Genomic DNA, 20,714 nt, shown 5'->3' on the forward strand with positions numbered 1-20,714 from the left:
GTCATGATAAGCCAGCATCCTAATACTTGCCTCAGGCTCATATCATGGCAGTTTCCTGAATCTAAAAGAATATTCATAGAATCATAGAATTGGCTGGGTTGGAAGGGACCTCAAAGATCATCGAGTCCAACCCTTGAACCACCGTTGCGGTTGCTAGACCATGGCACTGAGTGCCACATCCAGTCTCTTTTTAAATATCTCCAGGGATGGAGAATCCACTACTTCCCTGGGCAGCCCATTCCAATGCCTGATCACCCTCTCAGTAAAGAAATTCTTTCTAATGTCCAACCTAAACCTCCCCTGGCACAACTTAAGACCGTGCCCTCTTGTCTTGTTGAAAGTCGTTTGGCAAAAGAGACCAACCCCCATCTGGCTACACCCTCCTTTCAGGGAGTTGTAGAGAGCGATGAGGTCTCCCCTGAGACTCCTCTTCTTTAGGCTGAACAACCCCAGCTCTCTCAGCCTCTCCTCATAGGGTCTGTGCTCGAGTCCCTTCACCAGCCTGGTTGCCCTCCTTTGGACCTGCTCCAGGACCTCAATCTCCTTCCTGAACTGGGGGGCCCAGAACTGGACACTCGAGGTGTGGCCTCACCAGGGCTGAGTACAGGGGCAGAATCACTTCCTTGGACCTGCTGGCCACGCTGTTCCTGATACAGGCCAGGATGCCATTGGCCTTCTTGGCCACCTGGGCACACTGCTGGCTCATGTTCAGCTTCCTGTCAATCCAGACTCCCAGGTCCCTTTCTGCCTGGCTGCTCTCTAGCCACTCTGTCCCCAGCCTGTAGCGCTGCATGGGGTTGTTGTGCTGAGTTAAGTCCAGCTCAGCTGCAAGTCAGGGTTGTAGTATAAAATGATTTCTTCAAACTGCAGCTGCTGCAAAGACATTCAAAAGTACATCTGCATGGCACAAGCAGTGTAGTTTGATTCCTTGACCCAGCTTTCATGAAGGAGCAGGAGGCAGCTCAAATGAGTCTCACAAGCTTTGCACAGAGGCAGAGTATGTTGATCCAGGTGGACTGCTATGCCTCTGTGACTTCCAGGACCTATGCTACTTTCTCTAATCTGATTTTTTCTGGTGTACCAGTTCACTTGGAGCTAGTTTGGGTATCCATGTGACATAGCCCTACCTCAAGTCAAGTGTGTGTAAAGCAGTCGCCAAAGTTGCTTAGGTAATGTCAACTTCTACTTTTTGATGAATTATTTTAGCCACTTGTGACTTCATCAGGGTTAAAGAAAAGACCCTACAATTGCTTTGCATCTCACGTTTCAGATTAATATAGTAAAACAATACCAGAAGGTGTCTGTAACAAGGATTTAATACAGGTTATTTAACAGGCACTTCTGCAGATTAACTTGTGTCACCACTGGCAAACCAAATTCTAAGGGCATGTAATTGTATTTCTAATAGCAAAGAATCCTTCAGTATAAACAATATGGATCATTAAAGCTCCCTGGCATTCAATTACCAGGAATTAGCACCTCAGTGACTAACATGTTACGTAACAGAGTCTTAATATGTTATGTGCAGTGAAGGAGAGCTCTCACTGTGTTGTTGAGACCAAATGGGCTGCAAGGCACAGGGAGGGAGTTCTCTCGATGAAGACTCAGCTGAGTATTCAACTGTAGCCTATTAGTAAAATCAGGTATCAGTATTACAGCATCACTGAAATAACCTGCTTGATGTTTAACCCTGATCATCAGCACTCTTCTCTGTACACAGGGCACTGAGGGATCTTTTGGCATCGACAATGAGGAGTATGAAGCCATGCCCGTGGAGGTGAAGCTCTTACCTCGGAAACTCCGGTTCTTCTGTGATCCCAAAATGAGAGAGCAAATGCTCCAGGCAGCAGTACAATGAGAATTCATGTCAAAGAGGCCAGTGTTTACCAGTCTTACCAGGGCCTCTTCATGTGACTTGATTAGCCCTGCCAGACTAATTAGCTGTTTGGCTATTTTTACACACAAGGTACTTCCACTGGAAGAAGCTGATCTGGATAGTCTAAAAGGGGTAAAAAATGCAGATGAAAATTCTAAGAAATGTATATTAACTTGATGGCATCTTATTCTTCCCCGCCCTAAAGAAGTCATCAGTGTTCCATTTACAGCACTGAAGGCTGAGTCCTGGGTGCCAGATGCTACTGCTTTAATGCAATTGTATATTAAAGTAAAATGAAAGCACACTCTTCATGTGTTTTAGGTCTATTTTACCTGTGTATAAATACAGCAAAACCTGGGATCTTGGAAAAATTTATTTTGGGGGAGTAACACAAAGGCTGTCTGTGAAACATGGGAATTGCCACATTAAAACAGGTGGTTGGTTGTCTCCACTGTCACAAAGTTGGAAAGCAGTCATAAAAAGCTTCAGAGGAAGTTTAAAATTTCCCTGTATGAATATCTGAGTAAGATAATTTCTTTTTTTCATCAGATTCAACAGCACAGAGTTCCAGTTAACAGTATAGTAGAAATACATTCCTTTGATCAACTTTAGGTATGTTATACAGAAACAAATTGGAAAATGCCATCTTTGATCCAAAGCTGTATGAAATATGTGGGGGAAGACTCTTCAACTAACCAAATAAGTCTTTTTGAAAGTGTTCCTTTTATCCCTGTAGTAGTATAACACAAGTAAGAGCATTCACATAACTTTTTCACTCAGTGTTTCTGGTTGCTCTTCTCTTTAATGTAAACAGTGCTCATCATTCCTTATGCAACCTACATTCCCTGGAGCTCCAGTACTGTAATTAGCTTTGTTGCTTTTCTGAGCTTGTGTTTATAGCTTCACTTAAATTGCTGAAAGGAACTATTGACTTAGGCAAGGTTATCTGTTGCCCCTATTATTATTATAACTTACAAATTCACGTGATTCTGCTTGGCTTGCTGGAAGAAAAAAATTTAATCCCTATTTTTCTGATCTGATTGTTGTTTGTAGATACCCGCCTTTTATGCCATGATCTAGTCTTAAGTTCATCTGTTGATTTTTTTTCTTCATGCTGCTGCAACAGCATCCTCTGCTGGACATTAGCTAAAGAAAAATGCTTTGAAAGGGGTTGCAGAGCTGATTTTCTGGGTAATGTGGGAAGTAAACTGAATGCTCTCCTTCCCTTGACTGTAGTATGGAGACAGTAACTATCTAAGATAATGGGGCAAGCACTCATCCCTTTCTTGACTAAAATCAAGGGGACTGGGAGCCTGCTAGTTCTTTTTAATAGTTACGTCTGTGTTATGCTGTCTTGTTTCTTATCTGTGGCAATTAACAGTGCTCAGTGGGCCCCTGGCATACTCTCCAAGGAAGGTGTTGGCTGTGCTCTGCTCTTTTTGCTTGCCACAAGGACACCCGGAATGTTGCTCTTCAGACACTGGCTCATTCAGAGTCAATTCTCAGCAACTTGAGTTTCTCCTCAAGCTGATGCTTCTGTAATAAAATCAGCAATGATTATTTTTCTCAAGTGGCAGGAAAGACAAGGCAGCAGCCATTTCAAAAAGGTAAGCTTTAATTGTATTAAAAAATACCCATGTTTTAGTAAGCAGTTTCTCTACACAGCCACAGGCCTATGGGAGCAACCATACATCTGCAAGATGCAAACAACATCAGAGCTGTTAGAACTACAACCAGCCTGTTGCAAGGGACAAGATGATAAAAACTAGATTCTGGTTCATCTGTACCATTTTACAGGGAAAAAAACTAATTCTCTTCCATAATATGAGATCCACCACTCCCTCTGCAATGTGATGCCTTGCTTGAGGGTAACCCAGAGCTCCCTTCAGAACTGGTATTCTTAATGCTGTTCTGATCTTGAAGTACCAAGGTACATATGAGACACAGGCTGTTATTTAAATATTCATGTATCATCAAAAGTTGAGTAGCTTGTATAAATACCATTCACATCATTCTTCTCCTTCCTCTGCAGTTCAGAGGTCTTCCAGTGTGGGGTGGCTCTAGGCCTCTGAATTGCAACATTCAGAGGGGAGGTGTGAGGAAACCATTACACAACAGGTTCAGCCCCTGCTTATTTTATCTGCAGTGCTGAGGAAAGGACTCAATTCTCATGCTTCTGTCTGACAGCAAGACAACTTTCTTTGTAAGAAACTTTTAAGATGGAAAGGAGGAGTAGAATCCTAGGTTCCACTCATGAAAACACCTTACCTGCTTCGACTCAATCCATTCTAGAAGGGCTTAAAATAAATAAACATAAATAAAAAGGAAGGATAACAACCCAATGACAAACCAGCCCAAGACATCTGGTTTATTTTAACCACAATTAAACATTCCCACTAGAATGGCACATTGCATTAACCAGGACCCAAAATCCTGGTTCACAGGCATTTAGTACCCTCTGTTTTAGACAGACATAGCATACTAAGTCAGTACATTCCACTCCCTCCCCCAAAAATTGTGTTGTCTTCTCCCATACTGACTAGACCTCTGGCCTCAGAGAGGGGCAGAAAGGAGACAGCAGCTAACTTAGAAGTAATAGCTGTGCTGAGAGAATTTAGGTTAGTATCCATGGTTTGTACCTAGACTTTTGCAGTAGGACAGAGCACTCTTGCTCTTCCTCCTCCCAGAGGAAAGCATGCCTGTGGCTTGCACGAGGGCCACAGCTACTCCTAGTTTTTTGCCACCTAACTTGGGCAGTTCTTAAAATGGGAGAAGTATTACAATAGCACTGCTTTGCAGAATGAACTGCACAGTAAGCTACTTTCCTTTGAAAAGATGATGGAACTTTCTTCTGCTCTTAAGAATGCTGGACAGGCAAGGTCATCTGTGACAGAAATCACCATTAGCTCTAACACACATCAGAATAATTACTCCCTATATGCTAGAAAAGAAGGTCTTGGCATGTCTCTAAGACAAGTCTGAACTCTAAGTTAGTAAAATGCCTTTCTCCTGGAATCCATTATAGTTCTTGGTTGTACTTGACTCCAAGCAGCTTGGCCTAACTTTGCAGAGGGAAGACTTTTGCATGATTTAAATGTCTGGCATGATATCCCTTGTTCACTAGGACTGAAAACCTGGCTTTGAGTTCTCTCCCAAGCTTCACCTTCCAGTCCAGATACCACAAGTAGTAGTAATTCATTACTTGATTATACATTTCTAGTGCAACTGGAGGTTAAAATGCAACTATGAAGCTTTTGCTGTCCTGTTTGAACTCCAGCAAATACCAGCTGTGAACCTATGTGCCACTATAGCCACTCTGTGCTGTGTCTTGAATGTCACAAGGGGCACAGGACATACACATGGTTGCTTTAACCACCATTCAGCCTGGGCTCTGATCACAAGCAACTGACCAGAGACATCACACCAAAGAAATCAAAGGCACCACTGTAAAGGCAAAGTACTGCAAATGGAGATGGTTTTGCAATAACTGACAATATCCTACCTATGCCACACTTTCCTCCCACTTTTAATTCAAAACACACCAAGCAGCTGTCTCGCTTCCAGATGCTAGTTTTCTAAAAAGCAACTGTAAAGTGCTAAGGAGGGGATTTTAAATGTATGCACTTAACTGTTTTACCTTGAATTATATTATTTCCCAGAAATACAAGAGTCACTGAAGTTGGTTCCAAACAAAAACAGCCTGCTGAACAAGCCCTCAAGGCTCAAGCTGTAGACATCTGTTTATGTTATATACCTATTTATCAAAGATTTTCCACACAATAAAAGCAATGTCTATTAGAAAAGGAGAGTGCAGGTGGAAAGTTCTTTTGCACCAAATCAAACAAGGGAGGTTTAGGATAGAGGAATCTTTTTTGTTCTGCTTTTTGTCTTTTGTATCAGTCACCTGCTAAGAGAGGCTGTGGAGAACCAATATTACAAAACAGGCTGTAGCCATCCAGCTGGGATGTAGGATGGATGCTACTTTTACAGTAATCTGCTTGCTTTAATGCTTCTGCACCCACACCACTGCTAGGAGCTGAAGACTTAGTTTCTGGGAAGCAGAGGTTTAATAAATGCCAATTAGTAATTCCAGGAGGTTCTCCTCAGTGGGTTTTAGCACTGCTGTCTAGTAGACCTGATATTCTGACAGCTTGTGAACATAGCTCTCTAAAACAGGATGTTAGAAACTTTCTGCAGGGGCTGTAAAATTTCAGTGGCAATTTAAAGGTTTGTTTCTATTTAGTTCAGCAAAAGAGCTACTGACACCAAAGACAACAGAATCATTAACAGCTGACAACTATATAGCCAGGCTTCAGAAAGTGAGAGAAAGAATTGCTTCAAACTGGTTTCAGTTCCTATTTTTATGTCTCTGAAGAAAGTTAAGTAATTGCCAGCAATACTTCCTCAGGGATCAGCACCACAGATAGCATGTTGAAACTGGTCATTTTTTTAATACTACAGGTGTCAATTTAAAAACAAAGCCTTTTCTAAAGGAAGAGACTGGTTTTTCCATTAAATTATATTTAGCTCTGTGTTTTCATCTTTCTCCATTTTTCCCCCCCCAGCCCTCTCAGGATGATTACATTAGAGTTGTGAAGAACTGGCAAAACAAGCAGCAGAATGTTTTCTCCTGTACAGAAACATCCAAAGCCAAAATCAAAAAGCAGGAAGGGAGAAACAACTGCTGAGAGACAGGCAGATCACAGGCACATAATATGCTGAAGCTCATACCAGTTAACTGTGTAATAAACCCTGAAAGGCCCCCAGTCCTAAAGCCTCCAAATCCACAGCAAGCAAAACTGCCCCTTTGCTGAAGACAGCCTTGAAGAAAAAACAGGATGCAGCAGCCTCCTTCTTTCCAGAGGAAGACAATCCACAGAAGGTCTCTATGGAGAACATTTGCTTCACCTCTTTTAGAAAGAATTAGCAGGTGATACTTCGGTGGTTCAGGTTCTGTTTCATCCTATACAATTTTTGGATAAATTGATATATCAGCTACATTTTGCATTTCTGCAAACTGTAGAAAGGCTCCAAAGTTGTGGAAGTCTATTATGGTAGGAGCAGCAGCTAAGTAGCTACAGCCACAATTCAGGAAGAACAGTTAGCTTAAAGCCAGTGCTACTGGCTGAAGGATTTTGGGAAAAGCAGTATGGCACACTTAGAACCCACAGTAACATTCTCGAATTTTGCATGGCAAAGAAATCACTCTTTATAAGGACAGCCTTACTGGAGGTAACCACTGGTCCTGCATGCACTGAATCCTAATCTTTCCACAGCACAAGAATAAAAAACACTGTTTATCTGGCTCTACATCATCTCTGCCCAAGAAAAAAAAAAAAAGGCTTGCTGTTAGACATTGCTCCATTGCAGCTGAGCCAGTTAGGAACACTGAACTCCAAGGGAATCTCCTGTAAACTGCAAAATTGTTCCAGCTGGAAGGTCACATACTGCTCTCTGTCTCACACTGAAAGCCAAGGACAGCAGCAGGCACTGCTGAAGGCTGCTACAGAGAAGGAGGATCAGCAGACATCGTTAAAGCAAAGGAGTGACAAGTACCATCTGCTACAAAGGAAGAGCTGGTGACATTAGTTCAAGCATACTTATTCAGCCCAATCCAGCCCAGCACCACCTGAGCTGAGGCTGGAGAGCATAACAACTGCAAGGTGGCTCAGTGATGTTGGTCCCTGTTAAATGAGAGACCATCTTGCTGGTTTGAATATTTTAAACCAAAACAGCGGGTGTGATGCAACTGAAAACCAAAGGAAGTGGTAGGAGGGAGTATGTAGCCATGGTGCTCTTCTGCAGCTATGAGATAGGTAGGCAGCATCTCTGCCAGTTTATACCACCTCAGATGCTGGAAGTGAAACCATGCTGCTCCAGGAAGCAATGTCATAAGATCCCATAACACCCCCTTTATCCCAAATTTGCTTCTGCCACTAAAGACAAAAGGTGGCTTTCTTCTAACTCAGCTGCTATAAGCTGGGTGAGGGATGTTTAAAGTAGTTCTGGTTTTTTATCATTGCTTTAACTGTCCCCACCAATAAACATGGTTGAACAGATGTTTTATAAGACTGGGCCACTAAGAGCCTGTGCTGAAGCTGTCTTCAGTCCCCAGGTGGAAAAGGGGATGGTAGAAAAAGTTTTCCAGTCAAGTCATAAGACCTCAGCTACAGCCTTTCACACTGGTCCACATTGGACAAAGTGCTTTCTTGAAGTCTTCAGCCCTCAGGGATCCAGGCTAGGCCAAAACCTAGATAATCACTGGCAACAGTCAGGATTGGTGCAAAGGAGCCACTGGTCCTGTCTAAACAAAACAAAACAACAAAAACAAAAACAAGAAAAACAACCTACTACAAATAAAAGAGAAAGGGAGGCAAAACAAATAATCAAAAAAGACTGGAACAGGTACTCACTGCGAAGTTGAAGGGGAGAAAATAGCATCACATTTTGGTTTAAAATTATAAATACTCTCCATATAAAGTTATTAAATAAAGTGAGATCTGTCCAGTGGCTGTGGTGAGTTCCAGTGATCCTCCTAAGCAATGTCTGGTAGTCTTAAAAAAAGTGGTCTTTGCTTCTCATCTCTCCTGCCCTTGGTTTAAGTGCAGCAGGGGTTGTCAATGACTAGCATCACATCGATGCCATAAACTTCCAGCAGGTCCATAAGGAAACTTCGATCCCCTTGGGGATCCAGGCCCATGCCTCGTGCGTGGTCAGCAGTCAGTGTCTTGTCCTGGCTGGCTGACACCTCCATCAGTGTCTGGAATATGCGGTTGTTCTGCTCCATGAAAAACCTACGGGATAAAGCCAGCTAAGATGATGATGGCATCAGACCCCCAAAAAAGGCAGCAAATTGACCCAGCAGGTAACAGAACCTCAGAACTGCATTTAATCCCCTTCAATCATGGATCCCACCTTCTTAGGTGATGCTGTAGTAGCTTTCCATCCACCCTATGGATGATGCAGAATAAACAAGGTAAAGCAGTTACTTTTAATTTACAAAATGCTTTGCTCTGGCTCATTTGTGGTAGGAATGTCACTCTTCAGAAGTGAGGTATGTTATCAGCTAATGTGTACTTTGTGGTGACCAAGGGGCTCCCGTCAGACCTATAGCTCCCATAATGCAAAGAAGGAAATGGTGTTGTCATCCATCTAGTAAACCACTGAGTAAATAAATTCTCTGTTACTGGAGTAGAACACGGCTGTGAGGGCTATTTTTTACCTACTGCTTTCCTAGAAATATGCCAGGCTGTTCAGAAAGAGCTCTTACTACCTTTGTGCAGTTCAGTGAACAGCTCTGCCCCCACAGCCCTTCACACAGTTTCATCCCATTACTTCTCACCTGCTGCAGGCTGTGAACAATAGCAACAGGCACTGGAGGTGGTAAAGGTGTGGTTTCCATCTCATGCCATGCCTCATACTCTACACCCAGTTCTGGTTCCTTTGTTTGCCAGGTACAAAGCCAGCCACATCACCAGGCCAATCCTTCACATGCAGGTCTTATCTGTACCTCCCCCAGCACAGTACAGTCCCTGCTTCCCACACTGTCCCTGAGCCAAATGTCCTGGCATGAAAAGTCTTAGGGTGCTTATGTTTTAAAAAACAGCAGGGTTTTTTTTGAGTTTCTAATTGTTTTTAAAATTCCCTTCTCCCTACTAGCACTTAAGAGACCAGTGGAGAGTAACACAGCTGCATTTGGCTCGTCAAATTGAAAGGAAGATGATCTGAAGACATGGTTTGGTTCTTGGATCTCTAGAGGAAGAGAGGTGAGTGTATGGAATTATGTTAACCATGATGTTTCCTGATATGCCAAACTAGTGCAGCATAAAATCAATGAAACAGGCTCCCTAAATCTGACAGTAACCAACTAAGTATTAGAGGTAGCCACTCACAAGATGAAAAGGTCCTCTTCACAGGAGCTACAATCCTCACCCACTTCTTGAGAATACATTAACATCTGCCTGAGAGAAGGGAGACAGATTAAATGCACATACCTACAGTGAACCTCAGAACATTTTAAGAAGAAAAGGGTTACAACTAAAACCATCACAGCCGTTTCTTGGGGGGCAATCAGACTAACACCTTTGCCCTGATACCAGGCAACAGGGTAGTATTTAGAAGACACTGGACTAGAAATCAGGTTGTGTTTTCAGCTCTTCTGTAGATCAGTGGTTGAGCCAATAGTGAGTTACTACCTCTGGTTCTTGCCTTCTATCTGCTCCATCAGCTTGCTAGCAGCGCAGCTGTATGTATGCATGTATGTATGTATGTATGTATGCAGAGTGTCCAGTGGTTCTCCTACCAGTCAGCTGTAGTGAAACCAGAATCTCAGAGATAAGCTGAAGCAGTGGAAAGCTTTGAAAATACTAAGACAAGAAGGAAAGTATAAAGGAGCACATTTTTATCCCACATTGCACTGCTCTCCTGTCAAGACCAGGACCACCCAAATTACTGTTATTATTACCTCTGGTCATTGAGACGTCGGTACTTCTCCTTGTCAGCGTTGTTAATTTTCAGGAGTGGTTGCAGATGCTCATGATGTGTCTTCACATTCTGGTTGTCCACATAAACATCATACAGGTCCCGTTTCTCCTCAAAGATCTTTTCTGTTGTACCTGCCAAAATCAGAGAAAATTTTCAGAGCAGAATGTTGCTTTCCCAGCAGATCAGCTGTTCTGTCTTGCTTTCATAGTTAGTCATTCCACGCACATCCTATTTTTCATCAGTTTTATTCCAGTCTGGTGTCTCAAGACATTTTGCAGCCTTAAGTGAAACACGTCAGACCTGATCCATCATACTTACAGGCCACATATGACACTTCTGTCTCCAGCATTTCTATGTCTGCCACATTCACATAGAAGAATGGTTTGGACTCTGGCACAGTTCCTCCAAGACCAGGCAGAGAAACATTGGCAAGGCAACAGCAGCAATACACTGTGGACAAGAGAAGTACATCCTAAGATGCTTTCAGTATTCCCCTCAAGCCATTCTGAACTTCACTTACCCAGTTGTCCTCAACACTTCTATGAAAACTATGGTTAGAGCTTGGAAATGCCCCTGAACACCAGAACTTCTCAAAGTGGGGACATCTTGTTTATATAGGAAATAATCAGTTCTTCCATAGGAATCCCATGTTCTAGACTCCACAAGTTCATTCAAAACTCTGCTTGTCAAATAGAGTTCCTGTCAGCACAGGACAGTGCCAGGTATGACCTTACCCAGAGAGCCTGAAGAAGAGCATTTTGTAAGGAATGGGTAAAAACAAGCTGAATGGTGCTTTCACAGGGAATGGTTGCAATGGATTTTGAAGACCTGCATGATGTCTGTCCCCCCAGTCCCCACAGGCATCTCTGCACCGCTTCAGCCTCCTAGATCAGAGCTCTGTGGTGTCCCTGGAAACATACCTCTGTAGCAGACAACTCCAACTGGGGGTGGTGAAAATATCAGTATGCGCTTGCGCAGCAGGGCAAACTTCCAGAGGACAAGGATCTGCTCACCAAAAAATTTGATGAACTGAGACATACAGCCAGCAGGGTGTGTGATCTGCAGGTGGAGGGAAAAGGAAGAAAACAGCTCAGAGGTGAAACAGGGACACATGCACAGATGCTAAGACTAAATGTGGGAGCAAGACCAGTACACAGCCATGAAAGAAAACTGCAGTTTCTAACAGTCCAAGTGACAGAATCTTACCTAAAGCAGCCTACAAAGTGCTGGAACGTCTGCTTATATAAAGAAGTACAAGGCACCAGCAAGCACAAAGCACATTCCTGCAAGCTTTAGAGCCCCTCACCTTCATCTCTGGGTACATGTATCTGTGGATAGATGGCAGCCAGTGGACAGGTTGCTGAGAGGTAGGGGTGCCCTTGCTATCAGGGAGAACTCCTTTCTTGTCATCGTAGAAGGCTTCTAGGTGAGAGTAGTGCCCTGGCATCTCCAGCTGGTGTCTGGAAAGGAAAGGAAAAAAGGGGAGATCTGTAGTGTCTCCAGATGTATTTAGTGTCTTGCCCTCAGCCAGTGTCTGCTTTCCTAACCAGCAAAGGAGCCTTGGGTGTCTCCGTTGTACAGATTTGCCCAAGAGAGCAGCCAATAACACCAATTATCAGTACATCCAGAAAACAAGGGCAAGATTGAAGCAGACAGCAAGCTGATGTATGTATAGGACTGATCCTGTTATAAAATGAGCTCATGTAGAAACAGTTTTCCCTTCTACCATCTCTGTTTTCCATGCCAGGCCCATTCAACACCTAGCCAGGATCACACCATAGGCTTTGAAGCCTTCTGTGAACCCTTAGTAGAATGATTTGCAGAAGGAAGAAAAGGGGAACTCCTTGTCTTAACTCTCCCCTTGACACTTGCATCCCCATAAAATCAGTAGGGTTTGGATAGCATCTGACAAGCCTGTTAGCAATGAACAGACTGTTGCTAATCCATTCCTTATTTTCATCCCATTGTGAACCTGGAACTCTCTGGAGAGGTGGGGAGTGGCCAGTCCCATTCCCAGGGGAACTTACCTGACCTGATTCTCCAGAAAGTGCATGTACCTATACAGCAGGGTGTAGGAAGGGGAGAGAATCCCCACAGACTTCATGCGGGCACCACGTTCTAACTCACTCTCCACAGGCATGTTGGCAAAGCAGGCCAGGCCAAAACAGAGCCCTTTTCGGAAATAACTGGGGACAAATGTTTCACAGAAAGGTTAGTGTTACAAAGAAGGAAGGGGAAGAAATAAAGGTAACTGATGGCTAAAACTACCGACTTGGGAACACAGTGCCTTCTTCAGGGAACACCCTGAAATCCCACCCTGCTATCTGAAGGACTGGAGGCAGGTGTCTGGTGTCCTAGGCTTCTCATTTAAGGGAAGAGTTCTCAGTGCCTCTACCATTGAAGCCCCTGCCAGCCATATCACAGGCTGGTAAGGAATACAGGCAGGGGAAGAATTCTGAAGGAAGACTAACAGAGGGTGCAGAACCTAGTCAGTGCAGCATCCTTCTTCCAAGACAGAAGAGACTGTGGTGCATGAAGCTGTGAGTATAGTCTAGCTCCCAAGTCATATTTTGAGTGCCAGCACACTGAAGCATGCTCCAGTTGAGTGCAGGGGTTCAGGTTCACATCTTTGAGAAAGTAACTGTTATTCCTGACCAAAAGGAATAGTGACACTGCAATTTATTGCAAAGCATTGCTGGATTGCAGCTGGGTTAGTAAAAGGATGAAATTGCACAAAGTTCCTGGCTTATGTCTTTCCACTGAAGGAAAGAGCTATGGAAGAAGAAGGTGAGCAAGGACTGCTTGTCACAACATTTAAATGACCCAAAAGCACTGGCAGGATTAAGAACCTTTTTTCTAAGCCCAGCTCTTATGAAATCCTTACCATTTCAGTTCTGGCATTCTTCCTCCTTCATCTCAGGCATCTGCTGGAAGGCCCAGTAGCAGCAGTGCAGTATGATTTGCCCAATACACATTAAAATTTGCCCAGCACAGAGAAGCTGGCCTGGCCCATTCACCAGCTGACCTCCACAGCCACAGCTGTTGTGCCCACACAGCTAGCCAGTATTTGATCTGATGCTGAGAGTATCTGAAGAGTATCTTTGGCTCTGCTAGACACAGCTTAGCATGTTTATGCAGGAACTTAACTTCATAGCTGTTCTTTTTTTCCCCTGCATGTTCTGAATTGAGGGATGGTGGTGCAGATGGATGGCTAAGAGGAAGAAGTAATAGAGCTCAGACATACTCACATGAAATCTGACTGGATTTTGTGGGACCCACTTGCCATGGACTTGAATTCCACACCTTCCAAATCAATATCTTGGGGTAAGCACCACTCCACCATGTTGCCTGCAAAGAAGCAAATTTATCTGGGTAAACGTGGGAACAGTACTCAGTTTGAAAGGGCCAACACCAGCAGCAGCAAGGTGTTGCCTTTACATCCCTGGGATGCCAGTAACAATGTACTAATGCAACTCCTGAACTCTTAAATTGTCACAGACAGTAGCTCCTCACATCTCTTGCAAAAGTTCCTTGTTGCAGCACAACACTCAGATATTGCAGAACATCTGGAGCTGTTTCTAAAACTAGTGCTATTTTATGGATTTAGCCTACTTAGGGGTAATTACAGAGCAACTACAGTTCTACCTGGCAGTGGATGAGCTACGAAATAAATGGTGTTCCATTCAGGCTGTTGATATGAGTATCCAATATAAAAAGAATCTAAAGTACAGACTGCTGCACTTCAGGATGAATTTCTGTGATAGCTCATACCTCCATCAACATCCTCCTTTGACTGTGTTTGGTAGGGCTAGTCAAACAGGAACCTATAAACCAGTATACCCATCATCAATAATCCTCCATGGAGCATCTCAATTTTAATTTAAGATAGGAGGAGTTAGCAGAAGCAATCGATCCAACTACTGCAAAAATGTTTGTGCATGCTAGAATAACCAAAAAAAAAAAAAAAAAAAGCACATACATTACAAGTTAGATCAAGATTAGCAAACAGTTGTCACCTGCCAACCCAGCCAGAAAGCATGAAGTTGTTCAGTGGAAAAGGCCACCAGAGGAGCCTGATCCTGGAACAGATGGTATCAAGAGAAGTCACAAAAAGTCCCTAAAGCAGATGAAGCCCTGCCCTGCCCCTGGCAAATTTACCATGTACAAAAAAATAAGAACTGCTCAGCCTTTCCTATGCCAGCAATTCAGAGCCTATCTTGTTCATCTGGACATTCCCACTGCACCAAGATGTGCTCCAGGTTTGCTCACTGGGTTCCTCCTGTTCTCTATCAGCAGGCACATAGCAACAGTATTCAAAGTAATGCAACTTTGTTTTATCAGCAAAGCAAACAAGCATTCAGGATAAAGCAATGGTGGATGCACCATGATGATGCCTTCTTCTGGGACAGCTCTCCCACCGCCCTTCAGGGTGAGCATCCCAGCTGTGCTTCCAGAAAGTGTAGGTTTGGAAGGAAACAGTGTATACTTGGAAGGGTCTTTCACTGTGCTGAGGCTTTGAGAGATATTTAGATTCAAGTCCTCATTTCTGAAGCCTGTCTGATGTGTCATATTACTCACGCTGCATAAGCATATGCATGCACTCTCACACAGGAATTGGGCTTAGCTACTGACATTTAAATAGGCTATTTTTCTTCTCACTCAGACACTGTACTCAGCAGACCTCCCCCAGCCCTGAGGACTTCCAAAAAAAAAAAAAAAAACCAAACAAAAAAAACCCCAAAAAACCCAACCAACCAACCAAAAAAACCACCAAGTGCTTGAAGTGTAGCAACAGGAAAGGTTTTGCATCCAGCTGACAACTTGTGGTCCATGGGCAGACCTCTCTGGTAGAACCGGGCCGGCTGGGGAGCTGTGGCAGCCTCGTGACCCCGGGCACAGCTCTGCGCAGTCACGGGCCAAACCCCAGAGAGCTGCTGGAAAGCATCTTCCCCTCTGAGGCGTGTGAAAGGCTGGCAGAGAAAGGCAGTGACATCATGCCAGCCTGCACGGCCCCCTGTGGGCTTTGCATATTATATATAGACGTTGGCTTCTGTTGTTTGGGGTTTTTTTGTGTGTGTGCGTGTGTTTGGTTTTCTTTTTAAAGGCACAAGACCCTTCCTCGACAGAGCTTTTAAGACTGTTGCTTCTTCACCACAAAAATGTGGGTAAGGTCAGATCCGCTTTTAAGTCTTGCCTTGCAGAAAATTGCTTATTGGTTGTTACCTATAGATTAACAGATCAATATCCAAGAGCTCCATCAAGCCAAGGAAACTGTTTGACTTTGTTCAGTCTCGTTGCAAATGCTTCCGTCAGGCATAACACCCCCTACAGAGGTGTTGAAGTGGACATGGCCCTAAACAATGCTTGTTCTGCAGCAGTAAGGAAAAGATGCCTTGAAACAGATCCTTATCCTATGTGCAACCACAAAACAAACTCCTGTAGCACACAGGTCTTTTTTTCTTTTTCTTTTTCTTTTTCTTTTTTTTTTTTTTTCTGGGATGTGTCACAAGCAACCCACACCTGTGCTCTTGGCAACTCCTCATGCCACCTTGCCCTATGAATGTACAGGCAACGTGGCAGCCAGAGAACAGACATGGAGATTAAAGGAAAAAAAAAAAAAAAGAGAGATTAGAAAGTTGGCCTGGTGAACCAGGAGAGCAAACAAAGGAGAGACTTCACCCAGATGCAATCATGACAGCCAGCCTGCCTGAGAAACTGGAGGAGGGAGCAATATTGTAGAAAAACAGGAAGCATAGCTGCAGAAAGCAGCTCTCATGTGCATGGGAAACTTTCCAAGTGAGAGTCACCCAGGAAGCAAGTGGTTTTGCTAGGTCAAATATGCAGATCTGGAGATCTCTTGGGAGCTATGAACCAGCTCCAGGCCAGGTCAGAACCAGCACTCTCAGTTACTGGTGTGCAAAGTTAAAGATGTTTGCCCTCTTTCACTTGTATTTTCCCTCCCCTGGATTTTCACATCCTTACAGAAATCACCATAGCACTAGTATTTGGTGGTCATCTCTTGGCCCTCACCATTAGATGTTTTCCAAGATCTCTGTGGTTCCCAGCTGTGCAGTGCCACCATGTTGTACCAGGATGTGAGAAGCACAAAATGTGACACAGCCGTCACACTGGCTCCGTTTCTTGCATGGATTTAATGGAGGACAGAAAAACAGGGTATTTGCATGTTCACTGGTGCAAAATGGATTACTTCCCTAGGGCTCTTCCCTCTCCATCTCCCTCCACTACTCACATCACCCTTTAAGCCATCCTGTGGAACCTCCATGTCATCATTGCCATCACAGAAAAAGGGCTAAGAAGGTTCAGCCTCTTTTCACGTATTCTCATCTGACAGAGCTGATGTGGCCATGGGCTTTGCTTCATCTTTATCTCCCTGCCAAAGCAAAACTTACTGTTGTTCTATTTTATTTCACTTGTTTTACCCAAGACAAATACAAATCTTGGAAAGCACATGTGCTCAAACCTAACACCAAGTAAGTCTGCACCTACCAGATGTGTTCCCATTGCTGCCCAAGATAGCATTAGGGCTTCTGTTAGTCCCTACCCAAGCAAACACCTGCATGAGACAATTCAGCAGCCTCATTAAAGCCCTTGTGACAGTGCTCTTTAACCTGATCTAACCTCATGCTTGTGCTTTTTGAAGTGTCTGAGCATTCCCAATTTGTCAGTCACTGAAGGAGGGGACTGCCAAAGAGCAGGGAGCAATGAGATGATGGCACAGTTGGCTCTCAGTCTGACACCATCCTGCACTTTAATATACAGCTCATTTTCTGCATTAGTGCAAGGGCTGTTTTTGCAGTTGTGGTGGAAAGAGCTCCTTCTCAAGTGCCACAAGGTTCATCCTGCTGGAAGTGAGGACAGCACTGCTGATATATGTTCACCCACTCACAAGAGCAGTGATAAAGTCCCAGGAGCATCAGGGCCTGGCAAGCCCATAACCTTCCTTCATGAACTCATCACATGCAACTGCTAGATGCACTGAGTTCTCTGTCTGCTTCAAGCCCTTCTAAATGTTGGAGGAAAGATGTTATGTTCTTTATCAACATAGCAACCACTTCATCCTACACTAAAACATCTCAACTCAATTCTCACCTGTATTTAGGCAGACTTCACCGGGCATGACTACCCTCCCAGCCACCACCACAACTTCTGCCTTTCACATGCCTGAGCAAGCTACCAAAGGAGGTCTGTTGTGCTTTTTCTGGGCAGGATCAAGCAGGTTTCCATCTCAAACACTGACTGGATGATCTCCTTTAAGTTACACACAAGGATCAAACACCGGTAGGAACATTACAAAAATCCTTCATGCCACCTGATGTGTTTGACCCAGGAATTCCCATATTCTCTTTCTGACCCTAGCAAGTTGACACCATTGTGCCTATTTTCCAAGTCCACGTCCTGCACAGGGCACTTTGCCCTTCACCTGTGAAGCTGACATTTGTTGATGTGTTCCTCACAGTCCCACCATGCTCCTTACCTTCAGCATCCACATTGCTGAGTCTTCTTGGACTTGACAAACTACTCCAAGGCTGGTAACACCCAGCATTAACTGCACATCAGATGTGAGAAGTGCTGTTTCCCAACTTTCCCTGGACTTCATTCAAAGCAACAGCTGGTTCAGACAAACTCCTGAGAAAGCTCAGCTTTCTGCCAAGCAAGAAAATCTCACCATTTTGTAGAAGGCATATGTTCTCTGATTGAAAGACAACCTGCTGTTGCTGCAATCATACGGGCTCTTCCAAGTTTTGGATACTTATGAGGAACACCTCCCCTTTCCATCTTCTATTGGAAAGATGACATCCCATCTCATTTTGAATTTTGGTGAGTCAAAGAGCCTCTGACTTTTAGACTGTCTCTCTTACAGAATGAAGCTGGTAACTTCTGGAAAGCCCTGTGGTGTCTCAGGACACAGCAGCCATGCTGTTTGGCAGTGTGCATTTCTGACAGTTCATCACATCTGGAGCTCCATTCTCATCACTACTTCCCTGGGATTTTCAGTTCAAGCCTGGCATTCAGTCTCCACTACCAGAGCCTTCTTTTGAGCCTGATGTTGATTGCCTCCCTCTTACACTGAAGAACCCCACCAAACTTTACAGAGCTCCTTCCCAGTACTTTTGCTATGGATTGGCTAAGAAAGTGTCTGTCTGCAGAAGAAAGCAGAACTTGCTCCTCAATCTGGATGCTAATGGGCTCGTACACTTCCCAAGCTACTTGCTAAACATCCTGATCATATTGAGGCTTTCAGCTATGCCCACTTCTGCCTTTGCACCCCTGCTTGGCATCAGGCAGCCAAAAGACCCAACAATGTTTCTCAGGACACATCAGACCCCTGAACACAGCACCTGTGTTCAGAGATGCCAGGCAGATGCTAGCTGTGTCGTAACATCCTGTTTTGTGGATACTGTGAGAGCAGCAGGACTAAGAAAACAAATTTTAAATGTTTTTTGAAACTCTGATTTGCAGACTTAAATGTAATTTACTTAATTAATTTACTGTGTCACTAAAAGAAGAACTGATACAACACTGAAGTCTGACAGTGCCAAGAGAGATGGATATGGCACTGAACTGTGCAAAATACATCGCCTTGCCTGTCTTCTCTGCCCTCCTGGACCACAGCACTCCAAAGCACCAAGAGACCCAAAGATCCCCCCAGACACCAGCCTCTAAAGACACGGGTCACCAAGAAACACAAGGCTGAGCTGCTGCTGGGGACCATGCCCTGCACGCCCGCCAGATTCAAGAGCCACCCATCCATCGCTGACAGCTGCAGGCAGGTCCACGCCACAGAGACAGGAGGATGCTCTTGAGATGATGTCAACAGGTTGGTGCCCTCCAGGCAGCGCTGGGCAGAGGCTCGGCCCAAGGATGAGAAGCTCTGAGAGGTGCAGGGGATGCCCCAGTGCCCTCCTCAAAATCCCTGTCCCGTGTCCCGCTGCGGGACAGGTAGAGCTGCGCCCGTCCCTCCCCTATCACGGGCTCTCCCCGGAGCAGCATCTCCCTCCCGGCAGAAGTTCTTCTCGGCGGGATGGAGATCACATGTAATTTATCCCACATATTTTCGGCAACTCCCTGGTGCCCGGGGCTCCTCGGGTGGCCACGGCGGGGGACTGGCAGCCCCGAAGCAGAGGTCTGCCCCCGAAGAGGGGGCAAAGGGCAACCCGGCTCCCGCTCTCCGCCGGGGTTGCGGGGAGGCTGTCGTCAAACGCGGCGGGGGAGGGGTCCCCAGGGGTGGGGGGATGCCCGCCGCGGGACCCGCAGCCCGGCCCTCATCCATCTTAACGGCACCGGGAGCCCCAGGCCCGGCCACTGCAGGCCCCGGCCCCGGCCCCCCGAGCCCCGGCCCTCCCGCCCCCAAACGCCTCTCACCCGTGCGGGGATCGAAAGTGACCACGAAGACGGCCACGATCTGGTCCTCCTCCGCCTCCGCCCGCGGCGGCCCCGCCGGCTCCGCGCCGCCCCAGGGAGCCGCGCTCCAGCTGCCGCCGAGCCGCCGCCCGCCGCCGACACCGCCGCTGCCCGCCTCGGCTGAGGGCGGCGGCGCCGAGACGGCGGGGCCCTCGGCCCAGAAGAGCAGCGGAGCCTCGTCCGTGCGCTCCACCATGGCCGCGCCGAGCCCCGCCGAGCCCCGCACCGGCCACCGGCGGGGGGCGGGAGAGGGGCAGGGACAGCGCGGAGGCGGGGACACGGAGGGACGCGCCCCCTCCGCAGGAAAGGCGGGGGCAGGGAGGGGAGGGGTCCGGCATAGGGGGTGGGGCCTAACGGGAGAGGGGAGGGGCTCCGGGCATCTTTTGGGGGGTCGTGGTGTGGAGGTGAGGAGGGTCACCCTGCACCTGCTGCAGCGGGTCACCCGCAAAGGGCCGGCAAGGGGTTCCCCGGCGAGGGGTTCCCTGTTTCTGTGGTCTCCGGTGGCAGCTCCCAGAGGAGCACAGGGCAAGGAGTGGTCCCTTCCACCCCAGCCAATTCTATGGTTCTATGATTCTATGATAGTGATCCAGTGTGAAGTGGTGTGTGTGGGTATAGGTACACACAGACGTATACATGTGCTAGAGTAAGATGGGAAAGTCTTCAGAGGAACAGGTAGGATCATCTTGAGACTGAAAGATGGAGACACGAGCATGACCAAGACATCCACATGTAGCCAACTTTTGTGTAATTGCCATCCTCATTACACGACCACCAATGTCCTTAAGTGTCATTAGGATTAATTTAGTTCCCTGGGACTTTCTGATTAATTGGATTACCCAATTAGGCAGGCCACAATTAAAGGGAAGATATTGTCATAACAGCCTTAATTGTCTAACTTTTTTCCTGTTGAGCAGTGCTGGATGTTCAATAT

At 45.7% G+C, this 20,714-nt stretch overlaps 2 protein-coding genes across 4 annotated transcripts in view; one reads left to right on the top strand and one right to left on the bottom strand.

Annotated features, from left to right (window-relative positions):
• AGK (acylglycerol kinase) overlaps positions 1-2,180 on the top strand; it is a 37,179-nt gene extending 34,999 nt beyond the window's left edge. Inside the window, exon 15 of the mRNA XM_030448299.1 lies at positions 1,721-2,180. Coding sequence (XP_030304159.1) covers positions 1,721-1,858 — 138 coding nt within the window. The 3' untranslated portion in view covers positions 1,859-2,180. The remainder of the gene's footprint in view (positions 1-1,720) is intronic.
• A 1,293-nt stretch (positions 2,181-3,473) lies between these two features.
• Positions 3,474-19,979, bottom strand: DENND11 (DENN domain containing 11). 3 transcript variants are annotated; one of them, XR_003988669.1, is made up of 10 exons: positions 19,745-19,979; positions 13,609-13,708; positions 12,388-12,546; positions 11,667-11,820; positions 11,281-11,419; positions 10,679-10,810; positions 10,341-10,491; positions 9,769-9,837; positions 8,290-8,670; positions 3,474-8,180 (listed from the first exon to the last, which is right to left on the bottom strand). XR_003988669.1 is itself a non-coding variant. In XM_030467281.1 (9 exons), exons 1-9 carry the CDS (start codon positions 19,977-19,979, stop codon positions 8,475-8,477), a joined length of 1,335 nt encoding a protein of 444 aa, XP_030323141.1. In that variant the 3' UTR covers positions 3,474-8,474. The 3 variants fall into 3 exon arrangements, 1 of the variants encoding a protein (XP_030323141.1); XR_003988668.1 differs by having other exon boundaries at positions 3,474-8,223; XM_030467281.1 differs by having other exon boundaries at positions 3,474-8,670.
• Positions 19,980-20,714: the final 735 nt, after the last annotated feature.

Source organism: Calypte anna, chromosome 1, assembly GCF_003957555.1.
Source record: "Calypte anna isolate BGI_N300 chromosome 1, bCalAnn1_v1.p, whole genome shotgun sequence".
Classification (NCBI taxonomy): Eukaryota; Metazoa; Chordata; class Aves; order Apodiformes; family Trochilidae; genus Calypte; species Calypte anna.

Excerpts from the sequence above, each read along its gene's own strand:
- DENND11 (XM_030467281.1), bottom strand. The coding sequence starts at position 19,979 with ATGGTGGAGCGCACGGACGAGGCTCCGCTGCTCTTCTGGGCCGAGGGC. Across the intron at positions 11,821-12,387 it reads TTTCTGGAGAATCAGGTCAG|ACACCAGCTGGAGATGCCAG; the intron begins GTAAGTTCCCCT and ends TTTCCTTTCCAG. Across the intron at positions 10,811-11,280 it reads TGGAGTTGTCTGCTACAGAG|TGTATTGCTGCTGTTGCCTT; the intron begins GTATGTTTCCAG and ends TCTTGTCCACAG.